This window comes from Primulina eburnea, chromosome 14 (genome assembly GCF_022965805.1).
Source record: "Primulina eburnea isolate SZY01 chromosome 14, ASM2296580v1, whole genome shotgun sequence".
In the NCBI taxonomy this organism is placed as follows: Eukaryota; Viridiplantae; Streptophyta; class Magnoliopsida; order Lamiales; family Gesneriaceae; genus Primulina; species Primulina eburnea.
In genome coordinates, this window is record NC_133114.1 from 31,768,872 (window position 1) to 31,783,752 (window position 14,881).

General features: G+C 30.6%; 1 protein-coding gene across 1 annotated transcript; it reads left to right on the forward strand.

Moving 5' to 3' along the window:
• Nucleotides 1-4,794: 4,794 nt before the first annotated feature.
• Nucleotides 4,795-6,060, forward strand: LOC140811898 (uncharacterized). Its single transcript, XM_073170020.1, has one exon. The coding sequence runs from the start codon at nt 4,866-4,868 to the stop codon at nt 5,880-5,882; it is 1,017 nt and encodes a 338-aa protein (XP_073026121.1). The 5' UTR covers nt 4,795-4,865; the 3' UTR covers nt 5,883-6,060.
• Nucleotides 6,061-14,881: the final 8,821 nt, after the last annotated feature.

Below are 14,881 nucleotides of genomic sequence, written 5' to 3' on the forward strand. Positions count from 1 at the left end.
AGTTTATTGATTGCTCTTCAGGTGGCCCATTCAAGAAATTTGCATCCTTGAGAGAAGAGTGGGCTCTTCAGAATCGATATTTAAATCCTGGTACGCTTCTTCAACCAAGATTCATTTTGTTAAGTTCTAGAGCCACAGTCCTATTTACAGGTCCCATTTAATTTTTCGGCCCAACATCTGATAAAGTCAATCACACCTCGCTGCTGGAACTTGGGGCTCAATTGCATAAATGTGAGTTACCCTGTGTCTAAGCTAGACACAATAAGTAGCTGAGCCTTGTGAGCTTTACGTTACTCTCAAGTTCAACAGACGGAAGGGCTAAATTTCCTCAGTGTTCTTTTAAAAGAACTGTATTTCCCTGCATTATGATATATGGCTCTTTTAAAACGCATATCTTATTTTGCCAACCTTTCGTTTGGAATAAAATGCTAAATAATCTCAAGCTTTAGATTATATGCAGAAAAAAAAATCCAAATAGAGGAATTAGATTGAAATTCTATAATATAGATGATAAAAATAGAAAGAAATGTAATTTTTCTAATTTGTGCTTACAATCCAACGGGATAATGAAACACCACTTGGTACTTGTGTACATCCCAAGTTAATTTTTTTATTTCACTAAATCATTCGAAGGTAGGGAAAAAAAAGTAGTGTGAAATTATTCAGGCAAATTGTGTCTTAATTAATTGAATTAGAATTCCTAGAATGCGAAACAAACAAAAAATGATCAAGAAACTTCGTATATCTAATCATTAAAACATATGTCACGTGGCTCCTAGTAATGCTCTAATAATAGAATATGGGCAATTAGTGTTTGACATTTTGACTGGAGACTAAAAGAAAAATTGTCCATCGATTCGATAAAAGTCTCACAGTGCACAATATGCCATTGTACTTTTTGCATGTGACCACTACACCGAGACGAGTGAAAGGCATTATTACCAAGTGAGTAGGTATGCATCACATCTTAGCAACCCAAAAACGAATTGCTTCGGAAACGACGCTTATTATGGAGACAACCTGGAATATATGGAATCCTTTCCAAATAGTTTTAATGGTAATGACAATGAATTCAAACACGACAAATACTTGCACTTATGATGATATATCAGTCCACCATACACTTGTGTGGTATACATCAATTATGATTATTTATTTCATTTCATACGGGAAATGCAAACCATCTAACAAAAAAAGTACATGCATCACTTTGAATACGTCCAAAAATTTCTGTGAGAGAAACACATAATGGGAGTCGATGTTACATGGAATTGGGTTTCCCGAGGTATATGTGAGAGTATAGGTTTGAGCAAAGATTAATGAATTAAATTGATAGTTAAAGATTAGGGACCAACCTAGCCAGCAATGAACTTTATTGGTTTAAGAAAACCGTAGATATGAATCCTACGCTGAAAAAAGAACCGACACTACTCGGAGCTTTAAACTACGGTTGCGAACTTTAGTTTATGACACGAAACTGACATTAAAACTCGTTATTTACATTTCCCTAGGTGGAGAAGATTGGGAAATTGACGGCGAGGTGGCAAGCTGGATATTATTAATTTAAATTGAGTAAAATTGCTGCCAACAAAAAATAATAATAATCAGAGACTTAAAACAGGTTTTCGCTTGTATTTCAAATTTCTACGTTTTTTTTTTGGCAATTTACGTGCTATTTCTATATTTATGGATAAAATTACGTCAAATTTAAAAAAAAATCTAAACAGAAAATGTTGTATTTAACACATATTTAAAGCATGATTATCTCTTCCTAAGGTGTATTAGAAAGTTCAGGCAAAAGGAATAAAATGATTGTAGCTGTATTCAATGATATTTTTTATTTCAAAATTTAATTTTATGATAATTTCGTGCAGCTTTGTATGAAAAATATATATTATACAAGATATAATTGTGTCAAATATGCAGAATATATTATATAACGCCAACCACAAGTTTGAACTCTGATAGCTTCTTATCCACGAGCGTTTGTTCAAGAACGATTAATATTAATGAATTAAATAAAAAGAATCGGGCATGAAAAGTCGAGAGAATTTGACAGAAGATATCAGTGGTCAATCATGCAAAGATTCTTAGTTAAAGTGAAGTTGAATATGTAACCTATTCGTATCTCTTCCTCTTTGTTGTCATCTATAAATAAATATGCATTTACATAAAGATATCTCGTTCCCCGAGGCGATACCATGAACCTAAGCCGGTGTGGCATAGAATGGGTTTGTTTCAACCTGTCCGTGTAGGCACGGCTCAGATCACTCCACATGAGTGATCTGGGTCCACTTCCATGTAAAAAAAAAAAATTTGACTCGAAAAAATCCGAGCGGTTGGATCGACCCTTGCGGACAGTGCCCGCGGAGGTAGGGTCGAGTGAATCCATAGAATGTGTCTTACATGCATATATTAATTATTAGATAACATCATACATATATATATATATATATATATATATACACATATGTGTGTGTGTGTGTGTGATCAGATGAAACAGTGTAGTTTTTTTGTTTGTTTTTCTATGAATTAGAATTTGTTCAAATGCAAGGGGTGTGGAATAAAATGGCGACTCATTGCTATCATTCCGGATTTGGCTGCTGCGCTTTAATTTCCAAATAACATACATGCATGGGTTGATTTTTCGCCCCATCACTTGAAATAATTTTGGCAAATTTTGTAGAAATCGTGTCGAGTCGAGTGAGTCTTTTAAACAGATCGATTTAAACTAAACTAAATTTCAATGTCAAATTCTTAAATCTCGAACACACGGGATTATAAACTTAACTCCTGAGGAACTCGAACTCACCCGTTATGTTGCGTTAATTTTGGCATTGGGTGGCCGTGATTCTGTCAAATAATAAACAAACTCATATTTAATTAATTTATTTACTTAATTCATTCATTGACTAATAAATAAAGAAATATGCCTAACATGTACTTGAGAAGCACTTTACGAGGTTCAACTTACTTGAGTTTGCTTTAAAAAAATCGAACGATGTAGGCCACTTGACTTTAAAAAATATTAATTAGGCTCCATTAAACACAGAGAGAGAATATATCTGCACGATTAATTAAGAATAAAAAATGATAAGATTCTAGAATTGAGATTTTTGAATTACGTCGATAAATCTTTACGTATAATTTAATTTTGAAAAAAAAAATTAAAGAGAAGAGGACAACAAATAGATTCAAAAATTGAGAGCCAATAGATAAATTAAATACCAATTTTCAGGTGTCACCGCAACACCATTTTTTGTAAAAAGACCTTGTAATAATATTTAAATATTTTATTTGTATTCATCTTCATTGCATTGAACATTTACATGTCTCATCAAGTATGAAAATTATACACGTCAAATACAGAAAATATAGGGGAAGTGAAAGCAGAATACGTATATTTAAAGTATGTAAATGTGTGTATGAATCTAACGTGTACCCACTTGTCTCACATAGTAAAAATTAAAGATTTAAAATGAGTTTATAATGTGGTACAATGAACTTCTATAGTAGCTTGTAATGTGTTGCATACCTAGTCACGTGGGTGTATCTTAAATTAGGGTTGCATGTGTAGGTTTTTATACGGGCTCGGGGCGTGACAGAATGATATCAAAACCGGTTAGAAACATAGAACACCGGGAAACAAGTGCTACGTGCACGAGAGCTACTTTTTGGACCTGCAGAGCAAAGTGCTACATGACGGGAGCCACCTCTTGAACCTATAGGAGCCACCTTTAGGTTCTCGGCGCTGGTGGGTCGATGGGTCAGGGCGCGACGAGGACGTCGCCAGGGGCGGAGCCAGAAATATGGCTCTGCCCGGGCTGAAATTTTAGACTCTAGAATATTTTAATATTTTAAATTGATCTACCCGAGCTAATATCATATTATTCCAAAATTACATATACATTTTTTTAAAAAAAAATTGGGCCACCCGGGCTAAAGCTCGGGTAAATAAGCACATACCTCCGCCCTTGGACGTCGCATTCTGAATGAGTGGTGATTGTGATTCCCCTTGTCACACGTGACAAAAATTAAAGATTTAAAATTAGTTATAATGAGGTACAATGAACTTATATAGCAATTTGAGTTAATTATTTTCGTAAAATGAGGACGAATACGAAATAGTTATTATAAAAGCTCATTGTGCATTCACGCATACATGAGTTAGAGCTCGGAACATGACATCCAGGTTCCTACTTCAATATATTCAGGTATCCTTATTTGGATTAGCTATAAGTTAATATTAGTGGAAATTATAACATATCATATATTATTTGGAGATTTATTTAAGATCAAAATATTTTTGTGTAAAGATACTTAACATATACGTGACCGATACATATTGCAAATATCTCTAATGCTTAAATAAATAAAAAAAAAAAACTGTCACAAATGAGATGCATATATCATATTTTGATTAGATAAGATGGCTGGTGGGATATAATATTACAGTGAGAGCTATTTTTTTAATTAATAAATAGTTATTAACTTATTATTATTTAAACCATAAACATAAGAGATATATATAAATGAAAAACGACTATTGAGATTCAAACATTGATATTTGAATCCATTTAATAGTATGATATATATGAAAAAATTGTAAATCCTTGTCATATTAAATTAATTACATTGATATATATGAGTTTATGTCTATGTAAATATGTCCCTTTCTCTATTTTTATTATTATTACTCGATGCTAAATTCCCACCTTTTTCTTTATTATTATCAGAATTTTACATGTATTATTTGTGGGGTCTCTTCCGGCTAAAACTCTCCCTCATGGCTATATAGCCATTAAAAATTAAAATAAAAAAAAATTTGAGTGAGATCAAAAATAAAATTTGTCTTCTCAAAGAAAATGGAAAAACAAGAGCCCCTTCCTCGGATTCTTTCACCGTGTAGCAGTGGAAGAAGACGAAGCTGCGATTCCAACTCACCTGAATTTGAGTTTTGGATGCTTCGGAACCCGTCTTTTCCTCAGCCAAATATCCTCTCTGCCGATGAGCTCTTCTCCGACGGTTTCCTCCTCCCACTACACCTCCTCAACCTCTCCGATGACCCTACTCCTACGCCTCCGCAGACGATGAGTGCGGCCCTTGAAGCAACCGGATCGGAGCATGGAGCTTCGATAATTGAATCGGCTGACCTGCTGTCAGCTGTCAATCCTTCGTTCACTTCCTCAAAGCGTTGGATGGATATTTTTAAGAAAGGTGAAAAGAAAAGCTCGCATTTATTCAATGGTGTAAATGCAGATGATAGTAGCAAAGATAAGGACATTAAAAGTAACGGTAAAGAGAAGAAGCGAGAGAAGAAGAATGGTGTTGGTTCGAGTAAAGGAGTAAGCGCCGCGGAGTTGAATATAAACATATGGCCTTTCTCGAGGAGTAGATCTGCCGGAAACGGCGCAGCGCGCCCACGATCGGCGGTGGCGACAAGGAAAGTGAGCAGCGCACCGTGCTCTAGGAGCAACTCATCGGGCGAGTCAAAGTCCCGGAAATGGCCTAGCAGCCCAAGTAGAGCCGGAGTTCACTTGGGAAGAAGCAGTCCCGTTTGGCAGGTTCGCCGCGGTGGAAGTGGGCGGAGGCCGGATACATTCGTGAAGAATCCTCAAAAGGGCATCAGGAAAGATGGGAATGACGGCAGCCGGAGAAAACCCCCTGCTGAATCCGTCGGTGGACGTTCTCATAATGCTAGAGTTTTGGGTTTAAATGTCCCCATGTGCATTGGCTACCGACAGCACTTGAGCTGTAGAAGTGATCCATATAGCGCCGCAGATGTTGCCACCGCGGTTACTGGTGGTAATGTCTCCGGCGACGGAGTACGTGGCGGTAATTTATTCAACATCCGAAGTCTTTTTTCCAAGAAAATATATTAATTAATACAGTTTTTTTCCCTATATGTCCAAAATATTATTTATAATAATTTTATCTGTCTAAAGTAGTGGAGTTGACTAGTTGTTGATGGCGAGGAACAATATCCTGACTTGGAGATTTGTTGCATTTTGTATGCATTTTTCTTTTTTTGGCATTTTATAATAGATTGAATACCTCTCATTTATGTACACAATAATTTCGTCCAATTCGCTTCCGTAATTATATTATAGATAGATCGATTGATTCAAGACAATTGAATTAAAAGTTGTCCTCCATAAAATTTATTGAATAATCCGAATGTTAAACTACTACAAGAAATTAGCGAAGGTTTTAGATGCACACCACACAATCGCAAAAATTAACGACCATGGTTAACATCAGGCATCTGTCTCAGTTTACAATCACGATTTTCATTAAGACATTGTCCATCACAATTTTGTGATGACTTCAAAAAATCATGGCTGATGCATATGATTGTGAAATCCCAAGTTTTTTTGCAAATTTCTGTTGCAAATAAGCCGATTTTTCTTACGGAATACTTTGAAATCCCCGTTAGAATAAACCAAAATTGGCACTGTGATAAGATTTTTGACTGTACAACAGTCGACCAGACTTTGATCTTCAGGCCCTATATTTATTTGAGAAAGATTTGGGTTTTCTTATTAATAATTAGATAATAAAATATGTCCCACCTATTAATGACGTAAGTGGCTATATTATTATAATAATATATCATCAAATTTCATAACATGCAGTTATCGTATGGCAGTTTCTAAGACACAAGTTACATGATGAAGCATGTCGTGTCGTGTTGCGTTGCTCCCTTTATTTATTATTTATTTCATATAAAGATTAAGATATTATCACAAAATATACTAAAAATTAAAATAATTTTATTTAAAGTTTTAGGGTTTTATTTACGTTATCATCATACGATATCGATATGATATTAGTATGCAGTATCTTATCAGCATTTCTGAGGAAAAAAATTTAATTGTTAAAAATTTAAATATAATATTAAAATTAAAAGACCAAAATTACAACATATAATATAAAAGACTAAAATTATAATTTTTTCTTTATATATATAGTATATATATATATATATATATATATATATATATATATATATATGTATATGTATATGTATAATCCGCTGCTTGACTTCTCCTCATATTTTCGGCCCAGGTATAATTTTTTTTTATATAATATTTCTGAACCCAATTATTAGATAGGCCTTCGCTTGATTTTATATAGTTTGCATTTAATAAACTCTCCTCTCTGTCATGGAGTCAGGCAGGCCCATATGCCTCTGGAGCATGTAACCAGTTAATTCAACCATATGAATTTACTCGAGAGATTATTATGTGTATGGTGGGGTATAAGAATCGGAAAAGGAGAAAAAGCAAAAATCATTTTCTAAGGCATATATCTTTTGGGGAAAAAATGCAACATCAATCCTGTATATTTTTCGCAATATGATTTTGTTTATTTATGTTGTCAAATCCCAGTATTTCTCTTAATTTTATTATTTTGGTAATTTTAGTTTTTTTTTTGTGACATCGAGCTGATATGACACATACATGACGTTGATGCGTGCAATTTTACATAAGCTAAAAAAATCAAGATTGAAAGATACAGAACTAATACTGAATCGGACAACATAAAAAGACCAAAATTACATAAAACGAAAAACAAAAACAAACATATATTTCCAAAATTACGGGTTTTCTGTATTTTTTCTCCACAATTTTTATCTTTTTAGGGTAAAATTTAAATCATAGAGTTGATTGATGTGGAGTATTGATCAAGAATGGTAGAGGTATTGCCGATTATCAATCCCAAATATTTTAATTTGGTAGTGCATGTGGATGCATGAACCACTCAAGATTAATGGTGGCTATTTAATCCATGATCTCTCTATATATGCTTATGTGTATGTAAAGCCTAAGTAACTTTGATAAAGGAAAAATGCAGGAATATCATATGATAAAGGAAAAATGCAGGAATATCATATAGTGATCAGTATCTAATATCTTGTATGGGACATGATAGCAAATACTTAAGACAGCCTAATTAATGTTTCAAGATTATCATTTTAATATTATAGTTAAATTTGAAATTGTTCTGATGATTTACTTAACGATTTAGATATACGGGGCAATCAATATTTGTTTGAGTGGGTCTCATGTGATATCGGATCTTAATCTGTGAGACGGGTCAATCCTACCGATATTCACAATAAAAAGTAATACTCTTAACATAAAAAATATTATTTTTTATGGATGATCTAAATAAGATATCCATCTCACAAATATGACCCGTGAGACCATCTCACACAAATTTTTGTCTATTTGTTTTCAGCGAATCTAAATACATCGGGGCAACAGTAGTTTGGCCAACCATAGTGGAATGGATTGGACGAGAAAAAAGCAACATGTCGGCCAAAAGATATGCCCTCCATTAATGTACAAGATTTTTATCATCTAGGGTTTAATTTGGAACACAAACGGGGACCGTCCAATTACGTGATTTTTATTTATGATACTCCATGCTTCTTTAATCAAATATCTTGTAGATATATAAATATTAGGTTACGCTTAGATGGATGTATTTGATCTCGAGGGACTGATTTGATTCAGAAAATAATTTGAATAATGTATTTCAAATGATAATCATTTAGGGTGTATTTGAAATCTATCGTAATTACTAAAAAAAAATACATGAGTTGAGATAGAATGATCTTGAAATTCACTTGAATTTGATAGAATGATCTTGAAATTCACTTGAATTTTGTCTATCTAAGTAAATTAAAGAATTTGAAATCAATAGATTTAAACTTCATTATTTTAGATTTATCCGTCCAAGCACAACCTGAAATTAATATTTTAAATATAATATCTTCAACCTCAAATTTAATATTTTTTAGTTTTTAAAATAATATTAAATTATATATCATATAATAAAATTTACAAATTCATTTAAAATTTTCCAGTATCTACTACACCAAAATATGACATTCACATGAAAAATATTCGATATCACAAGGTAATCAAGAAAGTGCTTGCCATAGCGTATGCTTTTACATAATTGATTAAATTTATAAGTGTTGGATAACTAAGTAAGTAATATTTGAAAATAAAAAATAAAAAATTGAAAATTAGAAGTGAGTAGTTTTTAATTTGATAAATAATTGACTATAATGATAACTTAATATAATTATTTTTGTAAAAATAAAATCAGCATCCCACTAGAAACCGACTTCTAGTTTTTATTAAATTAAAGAGTATGTCTCTTGTGAGACAGTCTCACGGATCTTTATCTGTGAGACGAGTCAACCTTACCGATATTCGCAATAAAAAATAATATTCTTAACATAAAAAGTAATATGTTTTCATGGATGAACCAAATAAGAGATCTGCCTCACAAAATACGACTCGTGAGACCGTCCACACAAGTTTTTGCCTAAATTAAATAGAGGATAACGCAAAATATGAGTTTTAAAAACACACGAATGGATTATTTTAAGCCAAAAATCAGAAATTATTTTGTTATTTTAATGATGGCATAAACTCTTAAACTGTCCTTAACTCAATACTATATAGATTAAATTTTTTGTTAAAAATCGTTCTTGGGATCAGTGGATTTTTTACATAATTTAATCAGGAGTCTTGTCAAGTTGAAGGAATAAAATGGAGTGATGGGCTTGCTTTTTGCCACTCGTTGGAAAAACGATAAAAAAACATAAATGCCAATTTAGAAAAGTTGCATCTTTCGTTTACGTGCTAACTTATCGGGTCGTGTCCATAGACCAACATTATTTCGGCCTTTAATTTGTTATTTACTTTGACACCCGTTGAATTTATATGTTCGTTCATTTATTATCCACATATGTTACGTGCATTGCAAAAGATTTTCTTCCTTGAAATTGAGCATATATAGGTTGGTTTGTGTTGACTTTAATTTTTGTTCCTAAAGAGGTGCATTGAGTACCCATTTTTGATGACTTTTGTACTGTTTATGTTGGGTGCAATAATTGTCATTGTTTCGTAGAGCGATCGAACCGTGTTGCTTGAGCTGCTGTGCGATTTAAAAGATTTGAGTTGCACCATTACCACTAACTATAGCTTTTGGCAAAGCAGCAAACGCTCAGTTTTACAATTGATATCAGAGTCAAGGTCACGAGTTCGATTCTCATTGATTGCAAAGAGTGCAATTATTGAGAGTGAGATAATTGAGTGCAATAATTGTCTTTGACTGTGGTGCTTGAGCAGTTGTGCGATTTAAAAGATTTGAATTGCACCATTACCACTAGCTATAGATTTTGATAAAGCGACAAGCGCTCGATCCTACATATTAGAAGTCTAGATGTATCCAATCTAGACATTTATATATTCTATAAAAATTTAGCAATATACAAAGTAAATTTTTATAGAGTTTTTTAAATTCACCACAAAAGTTTGTATTCTAAATGTTCATAGACTTTTAATGACTTCATAAAATTCTATTAAATACAATAATTAAAGTTTAATATACAACTATAAATTATTAACAAATTTTTGTCCTTCAACTTAAAGATTTTGATGGAATTTAAATTTAAAATATCTCAAACTCACATTTACTCATCTTTCATTTTTATTAAAAAAATTATCTCTATACATAGTTGTAATTCATTATCATCTTCTTCATAATTTTTGATATTCTTTTATAAACATTTTTTTTCTATTGCTAATTTATATTTATGATTGTTTAGAATGAATTACCATTATTTATTTATTTTCGACTTCTGATCACAAAACTTGCGAGATTTAAAATCAAATATTATATTTTTCAATAAAAATATTATTATACTATAAAACAAAACAATTATAATATTTGATTGTCACGTAAATGGAAAAAAATAATTGTTTTTAATAAATCAAGTTGATTTATTTTACTGATTATTATGTAAAATTTGATGTTTTAATTATATTCTATATTTTTTTTCTAATATGTAACTTATTTTGATTATAACTCAAAATCCATCAGTACGATAGTAAATAGATAATTATATGAAATTAAATATATTAAAATTTTATAAAATTAGAATAATTACAAATATTTAAACGTCTTTATTTTATATTTCCAAATTCAAAATTTTTTATTTTATCTTTAAATATATTGTTAAAAACAACATTATGATATTTTTTATTAAAAATAAATTAGTTAAAATGAATGAAATTATTTTATTAATATTGAAATATTATTGTTATATATTTTTAAAACATATTAATTAATCAACCAAATATATTGAATTGACTTGAATTATAATTGAAATTTAATTGCAGAAAAATTAATATTGATTTATTATTTCATAAATCAAATTGATAAAAAAATTAATATGGATGAATAAAAATATTTTAAACAAATAAAAATTATTTGTTCTTAATTACTAGTTTAGAGCAATAAAAATACATAATCAAATTTAAAAAATCCAGTAGATTTCTATATAAAAAAAGGTTTAGAAATGCAGTCTTACAGAATAATTAACTCCACAAAGTCCGTCATTTTTAAAAAAAGTCATCAAATATCTGCAACAAATACATCCCTAAATTTTATTTTTAATGAAAATTTCAAAATTAATTTTTGAAGCTAATCTATTGAAATCCAAAAATGAAAAGCTTATTTCAATCTATTTTTAAAACTAACTAGCAAAACATTTTATAGAAGTAGAAGGACAGAAAACGTAATATAACAAATAAATAATTTACAAAATTTATAAGATACGGGCAAAACAATTTTTTAACGCGTGTTTTAAACAGATCTCACTTTAATGACTATCCATCTAATTTTAATTTTAATAAACAAAATCTCACACCATTCAGAATGTACAATAAACTTAGAGTAAGATTTTTGTAAGACAGTTTCATGAATTTTTATCTGTGAGACTGGTCAATCCTACCGATATTCACAATAAAAAGTAATACTCTAAGCATAAAAAGTAATATTTTTTCGTGGATGACCTAAATAAGATATTCAACCCGTGAAATTGTTTCGTGAGACCGTCTCACAAGAGTTTTGTGTAAAACTTATTTCACCATCATAAAATAATATTAAACCTCCTTTTCAGTACCCAATTTTTTTTTCAATAAGAATATAAACCAAACATTATTAAATTAAATACATTCATAATTCATATTTATATTTGAGTGGGTTTCATGTGAGACCGTCTCACGAATATTAATCTGTGAGACGGTTCAACCCTACTTATGTTCACAATAAAAGTAATACTCTTAGCATAAAAGTAATACTTTTTCAGGGATGACACAAATAAGATATCCGTTTCACGAATACAACCCGTGAGACCGTCTCATACAAGTTTTTGTTTTTATATTTATACGCTCTACGTACAGACCTCATCCTGCATACGCGGAGAACAGGTCTATGGGAAGGATTTAGCGGGGTTAATGGGCCACTTATCCCTAAATTATTTCATTTAGTAAGTAAAAATGAAGACCAAAAGTTGGAGAGAGACGAAACCTACCTAGGAAATACTGTGGCGAGATCGAAATGGAAAGTTTCAGACTATTTTTTAATTATTTAAAGATAAATATTTAATGATAACGATATGTTCTATGCTAATTAAGCATGCAATCAAAAGGTGTTTAGCTTTCTCATAATCTTCATAAAGCGAGCATAAACAACCATCTTTGACTCAAAAAGTTCGACCACACCACTTATTATGATTATATATAGTATATTAATTTCACTAAAATACAGATATATAATTCGTTTCCAATAAATTTACGATGAATAATTGTCAACTTCATTGTATTTTTGTTGTTGTCTAACCTGTCATAATTATGTTCAAGTCCGTTTTTCTTTGTTGGTTTTTAGTCATATTTAGTTATACGTATGTTAGTGTGACGTTAATGGAGAAATGTTAACGTGTCAATGAAAAATACTATCACGACAATGTTATCAATCGTAAGATCAAAAAATGTCGATTCAACTAAAAGTTATTTCTAAAATTAATGATGCAACTAAAGTCTTTTGAATCATATAACAATAATATTCTAACATTTTTCTAACATTCATGTTGCCATCGCTCTTCTCGTATGTACAATAATTGCTTCCAAAACTAATTTTTTTTAATCAATTTATGAAATGATTTAATGTGAATTTAATTCTAGTAGTTATGGTATGAAAAAAGTGTTACAATTATTTGAATAAATAATATCATTATGACAGATTGACAGTTAACCTAATTGTTTAGATTCGTCAAACATAAAATAATTTATCAGTAGATATTCGATATTATAAAAGATTACTGTAAATAAAACAATAAGAAAATCTTTAAAACAAAAAGTACATCAATTTTAACACAATCTACAATAAAATAAGATCGTGAATCGGAAAATGGCTACAAAGAAATTCGATTTGCTCTATAAAGAGACTGGAGAGCACTGCTGATGGACAAGACCTAAAAGCAAATGCTACTCATTCAAAAGCTATCTGCGTTTGGACAGAACCAAAACCCTAGCTATACATACATATATATATACACACACACATATTAGCTGTAAATCTTAATAAGAGGATGAAGATGACGTCTTACAAGAGGTTTTAAGGCAGCTTTTTATGAGTCCTTACGCCATAATTTATGACCTCACATTACATGCAACACTTAGCTTGTGAGAAACCCAACCCTATCAGGCTATATACTCTGCCTAGCTACGTCTAAATTTTAACCTTTTTGAATCTAATTCACAGTACTGCTAAATTCTTACTGCCTCAATCAAGCTCTCACCCAATAAGAGAGAGAGAGAACCTTTCTTTATAATTTTTCAGGGTGGTTTCTTGATTTTTTTAATAACTGAAAATATAAATGTTTAATTATTAACAAAAAAGTTTTGAATTAAGTTTCGTGTTTAATAAATATTTGAAATGGCCATAGTTAATTTATTATCATGACCCTAAACACTATACTTCAGCCAGATCTGTGCATTTTATAATAAATAACAATTTAACCTTCAAAATATAATATGACAGTGGATAGGACATTGAACTCGGCAGAAAAGACATTGCAAAATGTACTATAAAAAAAGGTTTGGTTACCGGAACAAGTCACCGGGTTGGGGAATGTTCTTCTTTCTGCATTCAAGACATCACAGTGAACCATTTCTTTATAATATTATAATTATTACAATAAATATTCGAAATTAGTTTTATTATTTGTCGAAATTCAATAATTCATAGAAACAATTATGGTCTAATAAGACTCTAAATCTGTTGCTTGGAAGTGTAATGACAAGTTGTATTTATGTTCTAAGAAAGAACAAGAAGTCTAAAAATAATAAAAGTAAGACCTCATTTGTTCCAATTTCTAAGCTGTATTACTGTTTCTACATCATAAAATATATTTTTTTATCCTTCATATTTTATATACCAAAAATTCGCCATTTTCCTCTTATTTATTTTACGCATGTTTTCATGTTTATTATTTTTAAATATGTTTTTTTACTATTCTAACTTGTGTGTGTGTTATCCTTAACAATTAATATCTTTTTGCAACATTTATCAATTACTGGATATTCAAATTATATTTCACATACATCTGATTAAGTATATATTATTCAATCACTATTTGCATATTATTTATTTTTGTTTGGTTATGTTGTTTTCATTTATTTTTATTATAAAAATATGTTTTGACCATTTTCACCAAAAATGTATTTTTGTGTGTGTGTGTGTGTTTTAATACAAATGTTTTTTGACTCGTAAATCTACAACTAATTATTAGTTCCTCGAACTTCAAAAACCAAAAAGATAGATTTTCAATAAATAAAAATAAATTGTAAAAATATAAAAAGATCCAGAATAACACCTCCAAATATTCATGGGCATCAATAAAACCAAAAAATGGAGTTAATAATTGTTACGAAATTTCCTAGGATGGACATAACTAAAAGTTTAAAACTGCATTCGGATTTGATAGCTCATTACTTGAATATTTCCTAGT

Excerpts from the sequence above, each read along its gene's own strand:
- LOC140811898 (XM_073170020.1), top strand. The coding sequence starts at position 4,866 with ATGGAAAAACAAGAGCCCCTTCCTCGGATTCTTTCACCGTGTAGCAGT.